We start from the raw sequence: 11671 nt of genomic DNA, 5'->3' as shown, positions 1-11671 counted from the left end.
CCATCATCTGAAATAGGTGCAACAGAATGACTTGAATGCCACCTCTCATTGTTGCACTGTATTTCCCATTTGGCTTGCTTCTTTGCATGACAAAAAAAAAGAAAAATACATAATCATGTTCACCAGCAGGCCTTTAAGGTGTGTTACTGCTGAGTAGTGCTTGTGAAAGGAAGCCAGTTCTGTTACAAGACAACGTTTAGAAGTTAAGCTTTGCACATTTTGCCTACAACTTCAAGAGGTTATGAATAAAGGAAAAATAAGACATCCACCCGTTCGCAGCAATTGCTACAAAGGAAACCCATACGGGTTCCTCGAAAGAAAAGCCTCATATTTTAAGAAAAATTCGACCTGTTTTTTTTAAAATATGAGGCTTTTCTTTCGAGGAACACGTATGGGTTTCCTTTGTAGCAATTGCTGCGAACGGGTGGATGTCTCATTTTTCCCTTTATTCATTACTTCTCTCCACCTTGCGGGTTTCCGCAGAACTACTACGTCAAACTTCAAGAGGTTCTGTAAGAAAGGAAACAGACAATGCTAGATTACATACTTTTCATCAAAGAGTGAGCTGTGAACGATCGTTTAATGCCTGATGATTCTTGCTTTGCATCTTGTTCACCTCCAGACTCAACCTCACCCTCAGATTCTGAAGTCTCGTGTTGCAACTTAACGCATTTTCGAAGTGCGCGCACCTTTTATCGCCTCATCTGGCGATCCTTCGGGTTCGGACTATCTCTACTAACAGGTGCTCCTTTCTATCTTCCTGCCACTCGGCTACTTATATATACGCTCTACACCTTTGAATAAACGTTCATTTTGTTCTACTGACTACGCTGAGGCTTCACTGGTCTGACGTTATTGTGAGCACGCCATGGCTATGCTACAGTGGCGACGAAGATGGACATCGCCCATGCAGTGAAAGTCGACGCTGAACCGGAACCCACGCAGAACCGAGAAACCAAGGTCATCATGGCTCACCAACTTCCCGACTTCGAAGAAGGCAAAGATAAGTGGAAGCCGTACCTTATTAAAGTAGAAGCATACTTCGAAGCGAATGCGATTGAAGACTCGACTAAGAAAAGAGCATTGCTTGTTGCTGCGTTAAATACGCATACGATCCAAGTGCTGGCAGGGAAGGTGGCTCCACGCAAGCCAAATGCATTGACGTATGAAGAAGTCGTCGAAGTTTTGAGTGAGCACTACAGTCCCAAAAGACACGAAATCACCGAAAGCTACAAGTTCTTCAGTCGTTGTCAAGCGGAGGGCGAGCCTGTTAATGAATTCCTGGTAGACATTCGCCGAATAGCTGACAATTGCAATTTTGGCAGTGCTTTGGATCGCATGCTTCGAGATCGCATTGTTTGTGGAATACGGTCAGGTGCCCTGCAGAAGCAGCTACTGGCACAGCGAGAATTAACGCTACAAGACGCTGAAGCGATGGCCCTCGCAGCTGAGGCTGCGGGTAGTGATGTAAAAGAGATGATCGGACCGGCAACGACACCCGTGTTAAAAGTACAGGCGTATCGGAAAGAAACTCTAGTGGATGAGAGGAGGGCTGCCACACGTCAAGAATGCGCAAGGTGCGGTAGTACAAAACATAATGACGCGTGTTGCTCCTGGTCTAACGCTCGCTGTTACCGCTGTGGACGACGTGGTCACCTTGCAAGGAAATGTCGAAGTCGCGGGGCTAGAGAACAAGGCACGGCAAGGACAGCCCAAACTAACACCCTCTTGGGGACGGAAGCCTCAGCCGACAAGGAATCCGAAGCCACCCACATTTGGACTTTGGTATCCCAACGAAAAAGCTGTCTGGAACCGCCGATCCGCCGAACGTTTGATTGGTGCGGTGTGCAGCTGAGCATGGAAGTTGATACCGGGTCGCCCGTTTGTGTCATCCCGCGTGAACTATATTATAAGCACCGTGAGCAATGGCCGAAACTGAAACCGTCCAGTCTCAATTTATCTTGCTACACAGGACGCCTTCCAGTACTTGGGGAGCTTGCGCTCCAGGTTTGTCATAAAGGGGTGACAGTGGAGTGTGCGCTGACAGTCTTGGACTGTGCGGGACCAAGCCTCTGCGGTCGCGATTTAATCCAGCGGCTGAACAGCGCAGGTGCTCCAGTGGCTAGTTTTGTAGAGAACTCGGCGGCAACAAATGACTCGAGCGAATCCAGCGTGAACAGCATATTCAATGACTACAACGACGTGTTCTCCGAGGAACTGGGCCTAATCAAGGGTCCTCCAGCCAGCCTGCACATGAAGGAAGGCGCCGTACCCAAGTTCTGCAAGGCCAGACCCATTCCATACGCGCTACGCGAGCGAGTGTCACTCGAGCTAGACCGTTTAGTTTCTGTGGGCGTGCTGTCGCCGGTGGCACACTCTGAATGGGCAACGCCCATAGTCGTAGTGCTTAAGAAAGACGGCGCAGTAAGAATCTGCGGCGATTTCAAGGCCACAGTAAATCCAGCGTGTGCAACTGAGCAATACCCATTGCCAATCATTGAGGATATGTTTGCCCGATTACACGATGGGGACTATTTCAGCACTTTGGATTTACGGGATGCATACAATCATGTGGCGCTAAACGATAACGCGAAGAAAGTTTGCGTCATTAATACGCCAAAAGGGCTCTTTTGCTACAATCGACTTCCTTTCGGTATAGCCTCAGCGCCCGCAATATTCCAAAGGAAAATGGATGAGGTGTTGGCTGGCCTTCCAGGAGCACAGGCTTATCTTGACGATGTGCTCATTTCCGAAAAAGCGAGTGACGGCGGCGAAAGGCTGAAAAACGTCTTACAGCGCTTCCGAGAGCGCGGTGTAAAGCTAAGGTTCGATAAATGCAACTTGCGCAGCCCAGCAGTAACTTATCTAGGCCATCGGATCGATCGTGATGGGCTTCATCCGACAGAAAAAAACCTTGACGCTATCATGAAGGCACCGAGCCCCTGTAATGTCAGTGAGCTTCGTTCATTCTTGGGTATGATTACTTTTTACGCGCGGTTTCTGCCGAACATGTCAACCACACTTGGCCCATTGTATCAACTGCTTGAAAAGAACGCACGCTGGCAATGGAAACAGCCGCAAGAGCACGCGTTTGATCTTGCCAAGCAAAGCCTTAAAACAGCCAAGGTTCTAGTTCATTTCGACCCTTCGAAGGAACTCAAACTTGAGTGTGACGCGTCTCCGTACGGTGTGGGAGCTGTCTTGTTTCACACGACCGGTAACGTTCACAGGCCCATTGGGTTCCGCTCGCGAACATTAACGCAGGCGGAGCGCAACTATTCGCAGCTCGAGCGAGAGGCACTGGCACTGGTATTCGGCGTCACGAAATTCCGCGACTACCTTCTAGGTCGGGAATTTACCTTAGTGACTGACCACCAGCCATTGTTGGGCCTGCTGAAATCGGACAAGCAGACGCCCACAATGGCCGCCGCACGGATACAACGTTGGGCACTCCACCTGGGGGCCTACCGCTACCGGCTACAGTATGCACCAGGACGACAGATGCTGAACGCTGACGCCCTCAGCCGACTTCCGCAAAGATCTTCGGAATCTGACGATGACGGTGAGCCGCCCGAATATGTGCTGTCGCTAAACCAGCTGAACAATGGCACCATAACAACGCGTGAGCTGAAAGCATTAACGGCTTTTGACCCTGTCCTGGTCGAGGTCAAACGGTACATATTACATGGGTGGCCCAGAAACGCAAACGGAATGGCCCGGGCCGTACTGCCGTTTTTTGACCGCAAGCTCGAATTATCCGTAGCACATGAACTGGTGTACTGGGGTAATAGGGTCATAATACCGACCGAAGCTAGGGAGCGAGTGCTGCATCTTCTACATGAAACGCACCAGGGTTCACCGGCAATGAAATCTGTCGCTCGTTCTTTGTTCTGGTGGCCAGGCCTCGACAAAAATATTGAAGACGTGTCTGCACAATGCCAGTACTGTGTGCAAAATCTGCCGATGCCAACTGCAGCTCCCGTCGTTAACTGGCCTGAAACAGGCGAAAGGTGGTCCCGTATTCACATTGACTACGCGGGTCCGATCTGCGGAAAAATGATACTCGTAGTAGTCGACGCACACACCAAATGGCTCGAAGCAATACCTTTGTCACATGCCTCAACGCAGACTACCGTTGACTGTCTGCGTGGCATTTTCAGCAGGTTTGGAATACCGCGCACGATCGTTTCTGACAACGGGACCCCATTTGCCAGTCAAGACTTCGCGTTGTTCGTGGCAAACAACAACATTGTGCACCTTCGATGCGCTCCATACCATCCCCAGTCTAATGGTGCGGCGGAAAGGGCAGTGCGAACGATAAAAGATGGTCTTCGAAAAATGACGAAAGGAAAACTGGAAGAGAACCTAGTACGGTTGCTATTTAACTACCGGAGGACTCCGCGAAAATCGGGTAAATCCCCAGGAGAGCTCCTTTTGGGCTATCAAATACGCTCACGCTTGGACACATGCTTTCCTCCAGCACTTGCAGGGCCAAAAGAGGACCAAGATGACTGGCTGCCGCTACCTGCAAGTGAAGTGTATACCCGCAATTACGGTGTGGGGAGCAAGTGGACGCCCGGTCATGTGAAGGCGACGTCGGGAGCGAGAATGGTGACCGTGGAAACATCAGACGGAGTCATCCAGCGGCACGTGGACCAGGTCCGCCCTCGACAGGAAGTACCAGGCGTCAAACCGACAGTAACTACAACCACCACACATCGCAGTGAGCCGGACCAAGCAACACAACTACAGCATCCAGAAACGGTGAATCCGGATGAAGGCATAACCGCTCGGCGCATTCCAAATGGCACCCGTTCTCCAGACTTTGCGGCACCAGATATTCCAGTGGCCCCGTTGCATACAGGTGTCGCCCAACAAACTCTGAGATGCTCAACGAGAGAACGCAAGCCAGTGCAACGCTTTCATTTCTGAGGAGGAAGGAATGTTGCAACTTAACGCATTTTCGAAGTGCGCGCACCTTTTATCGCCTCATCTGGCGATCCTTCGGGTTCGGACTATCTCTACTAACACTTGCTCCTTTCTATCTTCCTGCCACTCGGCTACTTATATATACGCTCTACACCTTTGAATAAACGTTCATTTTGTTCTACTGACTACGCTGAGGCTTCACTGGTCTGACGTTATTGCGAGCACGCCATGGCTATGCTACATCTCGCTAGCACACATTTGTGCACATTGCACTGTGCCTTGACACCTAAACAAAGGAGAGGAAACACACCGACTCATGTGAATGGCTGACAAGCATCAAATAATGTAGCAAGCAAATCATAAGGAAAATCAGTAAAGATAACTTATTCGACCATCACCAACAAAATACACAAAGTACAAGAGCTCATGCCTAAGACTAAAAAAATGTAACTGGGGTTTTGCATGCCACATCTGTGACGTGGTTTTGGAGCACACCATAGCGAGGGATTCCAAGTTAATGTTGACAACATGGTGCTCTTATGATGCACCAGAAAGCCACCGAAGCCAAGGTGAAACCTGTGACCTCGTGCTGAGCAGCACAATGCTACAGCCACTGAGCTACCATGACGGGTTGTCTCTAAAACCGACTTATAGGTTTTAGTGTTCCAAAGAAACTGGAAGTGCCAAAGCAAAGGGCTCTTGTAAACCAAAAAAGTCATTGTACAGAAATAAGACACTGGTTGACAATCCTCAGTCAATCTTGTCTCAATTTTACTTTGTACATCAAAATGCACAGCCGTTAAAATGCCATTAGAAACTGCTTTATGTTCCACTTTTGCAACAGCTTCAGGTACAAGCCATTGTGGGCACGGGACCAGCGTTGTGAGCGTTGTGCTTAATCGGCACGTTTTTGCGATGCAGGCGGTGTTATCGCTAGCCCTTGCTTGGCTCTCGTCAGCTCCCGAATCCTGGACCAGCCCTACCTCACCGTTGCCGAGCTTCGAGTACAACCATGGCTCCTACCCCAATGATCCATTTCTGGATTCAACTTCCGTCGCACAGCTCCCGCCAGTCTACCCAGCGCCATCGTCAACGTCATCACTTCTGCCTGCGAATTTAAACAGCTGGCACTCTGGCACGCTCTTCAGTGGGCACGGGACCAGCGTTGGCAGCGTTGTGCTTAATCGGCACGTTTTTGCGATGCAGGCGGTGTTATCGCTAGCCCTTGCTTGGCTCTCGTCAGCTCCCGAATCATGGACCAGCCCTACCTCACCGTTGCCGAGTTTCGAGTACAACCATGGCTCCTACCCCGATGATCCATTTCTGGATTCAACTTCCGCCGCACAGCTCCCGCCAGTCTACCCAGCGCCATCGTCAACGTCATCACTTCTGCCTGCGAATTTAAACAGCTGGCACTCTGGCACGCTCTTCAGTGGGCACGGGACCAGCGTTGGCAGCGTTGTGCTTAATCGGCACGTTTTTGCGATGCAGGCGGTGTTATCGCTAGCCCTTGCTTGGCTCTCGTCAGCTCCCGAATCCTGGACCAGCCCTACCTCACCGTTGCCGAGCTTCGAGTACAACCATGGCTCCTACCCCGATGATCCATTTCTGGATTCAACTTCCGTCGCACAGCTCCCGCCAGTCTACCCAGCGCCATCGTCAACGTCATCACTTCTGCCTGCGAATTTAAACAGCTGGCACTCTGGCACGCTCTTCAGTGGGCACGGGACCAGCGTTGGCAGCGTTGTGCTTAATCGGCACGTTTTTGCGATGCAGGTGCGTACACGGTTCTTACCATACACTAAAAAAACTGATGAACTCTGCCTGATTGTCTTCCCGTGCCCACGGGTGTTGTGCGAGTCGTTGCTCGAGTGCTACGCAATGGCGATTTTATTGTGATGCGCTGGAGACATTGAATCTAACCCTGGACCTAACACACATACTGTCGCCTTATCTGAACTGGATGATTTACCAGATGATCCCGCAGACCAAATGAAGATCATGTTTAAACTGCTTAAGGACGTACACTCTCGTTCACTACAGTCTTCGAAGTATCAAACCGAGCTTGTTTCAGATGTCAAAGCCATTAAAAACGGACAGAAAAACATACAAACTGAGCTAGCAGGTATCAAGAAAAGGCTTGACGATTTAGAAGAAAAATCAAAATCCCTAGACCGTTTCGACACTAACCTAACACGCATGCAAGACAACGTAGATAGCCTCGCTGCTCAGAACAGCTCCTTATTATCGCGTCTGGATGATCTGGAGGACAGGTCTCGTCGCGATAATTTAATATTTCATGGCCTACCCGACTCGAAAGAAACCTGGCAACAGACAGAAGAAAAACTAACCTCAGTACTTAACGCTGCTCTTGGATCTTTTCCCAGCAGTTCAATTCAGCGAGCCCACCGGCTCGGCACTTACCAAGCTAGCAAATGTCGCCCGATAATTGCTAAATTTACTAACTACAAAGCGAAAGAATCGGTACTTTCATCACGCGCGCAGTTAAGATTTAGTAACATTGCAGTTAATGAGGACTTCTCACCCGCAACTCGACTTGCCCGTAAAAAACTAATTGAGTTTGCGAAATCGCAACCAGACTTGCCACAGTTTAAACTCAGCCACAAGAAACTGCTACTAAACAACAAATGCTACATGTACCATTCTAACTCGAATAGTATTCAGGAGATGCCAAGACGCAACTTCGGCCTAAACCATGTTTCAGCTGCCTCGCAACATGTTCCTACTTAGGGACACGTGAGGGGCAGTGGGCATGCGCAAAATAATCAAGTCAGCATCCTTTATACTGACATCAGAAGTGTTCTGAAAAACCGTGACTCATTATCATCCGCCATTGGCACGTGTTCAGCCCATACAATAGCTTTAACTGAAACGTGGCTCTCGAATGACATTCAAGACTCAGAACTGTTTCATGATAGCAAACAATTCACGATATACCGCTGTGACCGAACAGAGCGCCGTGGTGGCGGCGTACTTCCTGCCCTTTCGAAACGCATCCCATCATCACCCATTCACATCAGCACCAATCTAGAATCAGTGTGGGCTACAGCAACTGTGAACCATCAAAAGGTAATTTTAGGCGTTTGCTATCGTCCACCTTCCTCGTCTCCCGCATTTACCAATGAATTGCATGATATAATTAGTACCATTACGACAAAGTTTCCTTCTACACCTCTTTTCTTATTTGGTGACTTTAATTTTCCTAATATAGTTTGGAACAGTGATATACCTAACTTATCTTCTTCTTCTCATTCAAAAGATTTCTTGGGTATTTGTACTACATTTTCATTAACTCAATTAGTCACACAAGCCACGAGATCAACATCCACTTCCGCAAACATTCTTGATTTGATCCTAACCAATCGTCCCGATTATGCCCCTACCATTCATTACTTACCGGGTATCAGTGACCACTTATTACTAAATATTCACTTTAATACTGCGTTTGTGAAACTTCCGAAGACTAAAAAAAAATAATTAGAGACTATAAGAGAGCTAACTTAGAAGCAATAAATAATGAACTCAGTCTATTTCTTAACATATTCATGAGTGATTTTGAAAATCGTAGTGTGCAGTCAAACTGGAACATGTTTTCGGCAGAGGTAAATCGCTTAATCAATAAACACATCCCAACCCGTACTATAACATGCAACCCGCGCGCGCCTTGGTACAATAATCATTTAAAACGACTATCCAACAAAAAAATACGACTGTATCGTTCCGCGAAGCAATCACCCACTGACTCACGTTGGAAAGCCTACACATTAGCATCTAACACCTATGTAGCCGCACTAAAATGCGCTAAAGAAACATTCTTATCAACCACATTACCATCTATGCTGATAACTAACGTAAAAAAATTTTGGCGCGTCATACATCCACCTTCCGATGATTCTATCACTCTTAACACTTGCTCTGGTAACCCTGTTCCGAAAAACCTATGCGCAACTCTCCTGAATAATAACTTTGTTAAAAATTTCTCGTGCACAGTTGATATTGAACTACCTATCTTGAATGACTATAACTTCTTAACTATGCCTCCAGTGACTGTTGAAGTTCCCGGAGTTATTCGACTAATAGATTCATTGAAGATGGATTCGTCATCCGGCTTTGATAACATCAGTGCTAAATTTCTGAAAAACACCTGCACTTATAGTTCCATTATACTAACCAAAATATTTCAACAATCACTCAACACATGTACTGTTCCATCAGAATGGAAAATAGGAAAAATTATTCCTTTGCACAAATCTGGCAGCAAAACATCACCTACAAATTATCGCCCGATATCATTAACCAGTACCTGCTGCAAACTGCTAGAACACATTATTTTTACTAAAATTGCGGATTTTCTTGAATCTAATTCATTTTTTTCGTCATCACAACATGGTTTCCGAAAATCATTCTCATGTGAATCACAATTATTAACATTTACTCACAAACTACACCAAATACTTGACTGTTCTTCTCTTGCCGATTGCATCTTTTTAGATTTTTCGAAAGCCTTTGACAAAGTATGTCTTTACTTTACTTACTTTTACTTTATAAACTAAGCAAATTAAACCTCGATCATAACGTTCTCAAATGGATTGAGTCATTTCTCGCTAACCGTTCTCAGTTCGTAACAGCTAATGGCCATGACTCACCTCATAGCGACGTTCAGTCAGGTGTGCCCCAAGGTTCCGTCCTGGGACCTCTATTATTCCTTATCTACATTAATGACTTACCTTCAGCAATAACCTCTGACGTACATTTATTTGCAGACGACTGTGTAATCCTCAGAAAAATAATTAACGAACACGACATCTCCCTGCTTCAGGCCGATCTCAATAACGTCAGCAAATGGTGCCGATTGTGGCGAATGGAACTCAACAATAACAAATGCAAATTTCTGTGAGTATCCCGATCTAACGATAATCTGCCTGTGTACTACTTGAATAACGTTGCTTTAGAATCTACTACCTCATATAAGTACTTAGGCCTACATATAACATCTAAATTAACATGGAATCATCACGTCGAATACATAACTAATCAAGCTAACCGCTTGATGGGATACTTACGCCGTAACTTTTCTCATGCTCCCTCTCCTTTAAAATTACTACTTTATAAAACCCTGTTACGGCCAAAATTAGAATACGCTGCAGCTATATGGGACCCTTACCACGAAAACCTAATACATTCCCTTGAACTCATCCAAAACAACGCCACTCGTTTTATTCTTTGTAATTACTACCGTGGTGCAAGCGTTTCTTCAATGAAATCGAATCTGGGTCTTCAACCGCTAGCAACACGTCGAAAAATTTCCCGCCTTTCATTTTTTCATAAGCTGTATCACCACCCTACACTTCATCCAAAATTCATGTCGCTACCATGTTACTTATCTCACCGTACTGATCATCATCATAAAGTTAGAATTGGTACATGTAACACGACGCACTTTTTACATTCATTTTTGCCACGTACGTCGAAAGATTGGAATGATCTTCCTACTGACATTGTTTCCATTCATAACAATGATCATTTTCGAAAAGCACTAGCTAACAATGTACAATAGCAAACATTTGTACGAACTGCTCCTGGTGTTTTCCTTTTTCATGTTTAATGTTACTTTTATATGTCATGTTCTATTACTGCATTTATCATACTTTCAGCTAACATTGTATAATTAGCAAATATTATGTATATGCTCATGATTTATTTTCTTCTTATTTGTTGTATAACCCACTCCCCTCTCTAATGCCGAAAGGCCCTGAGGGTAAATAAATAAATAAATAAATAAGTTGTGAAAACAAGCCCTGTCAATTATCTATGTGCTCCATCCTATGCTGACTGTTTTTCGATAACATGCTATGCTACAGGTAGATTTTTAAAGATTATTGTGCCATTGCCAGACATCAACTTGGAGCAGTTCCTTCTCAATATTCAATTTTTTGCAATGACAGCATTCTAAACATGCATTCATTATATTATCAAAAGGCACAGACTTACTGCAAACATGGGATCATTAGCCCTATATGTTGATGCATGTGATGACTGCTTGTGAATACGTCTCCCATCCCTCTTCTGTGCTTCTAAAATTAAAAAATGACATTGAAAGGATTAGAGAAACAGGCTACAATTCCTTAGTGTACCAACCACATGCAATGTGATTTCAAAGCTCAGATGTCGCCAGTTTCTAGTGAAAGCAGAGAAATTCGTTTTACAGAGCTGTATAAAAATTTACAATGTAGAGGTGAATTTGCAAAATGGCAGGTCAGTGCCCACCTGCCAGGGAAACCCACATGTGTTTTCTTTAAAGGTGCAGGCCTACTTTGTATATTACTGGGAAAAATTATGTGGCATAGAAAAATTAATACAAAGAATATAGTGAAGAAAGCTTGCTAGTGTGAAAAACAAATAGTAAACATACTTTTCATCATAGAGGGCGGTGGAAGTGGTAGTCGCTGCACAATTTCCGGACTTGAGCTAAGGGCTCTTCGTTGCTTTTTTCTTTTGCCCCGTCCCAGGTCTACTTCACTCCCCAAGTATGACCCATCTTCAGCTTGCTTGAGCTTTTGTCGCGCTGCATCATTGTTCCTACGGAAAGTGAAAAATAATAATGAGCATAAATTCAAGCATTGCCCCAATTATTCAACTGAATGTAATTTTAGATAAGTTTTCTAATAACGTTAGGAGATCTAGAGTTACCATGTAACCTTAAACAAATTGTTGCGCCAGT

General features: G+C 45.7%; 1 protein-coding gene across 1 annotated transcript; it reads left to right on the top strand.

Annotated features, from left to right (window-relative positions):
• The first annotated feature begins 894 nt into the window (after positions 1–894).
• Positions 895–4932, top strand: LOC142591605 (uncharacterized). The gene is made up of 4 exons (XM_075703908.1): positions 895–1509; positions 2095–2424; positions 3154–3562; positions 4481–4932. Exons 1-4 carry the CDS (start codon positions 895–897, stop codon positions 4930–4932), a joined length of 1806 nt encoding a protein of 601 aa, XP_075560023.1.
• Positions 4933–11671: the final 6739 nt, after the last annotated feature.

Source organism: Dermacentor variabilis, chromosome 8 (assembly GCF_050947875.1).
Source record: "Dermacentor variabilis isolate Ectoservices chromosome 8, ASM5094787v1, whole genome shotgun sequence".
Lineage (NCBI taxonomy): Eukaryota > Metazoa > Arthropoda > Arachnida > Ixodida > Ixodidae > Dermacentor > Dermacentor variabilis.
The sequence above is the reverse complement of the archived record's forward strand: the minus strand, read 5'-3'. Positions and strand labels throughout refer to the sequence as shown.

Excerpts from the sequence above, each read along its gene's own strand:
- LOC142591605 (XM_075703908.1), top strand. The coding sequence starts at position 895 with ATGGACATCGCCCATGCAGTGAAAGTCGACGCTGAACCGGAACCCACG. Across the intron at positions 1,510-2,094 it reads CAACGACACCCGTGTTAAAA|CGGCTGAACAGCGCAGGTGC; the intron begins GTACAGGCGTAT and ends GATTTAATCCAG. Across the intron at positions 2,425-3,153 it reads TGCTTAAGAAAGACGGCGCA|GAACTCAAACTTGAGTGTGA; the intron begins GTAAGAATCTGC and ends GACCCTTCGAAG.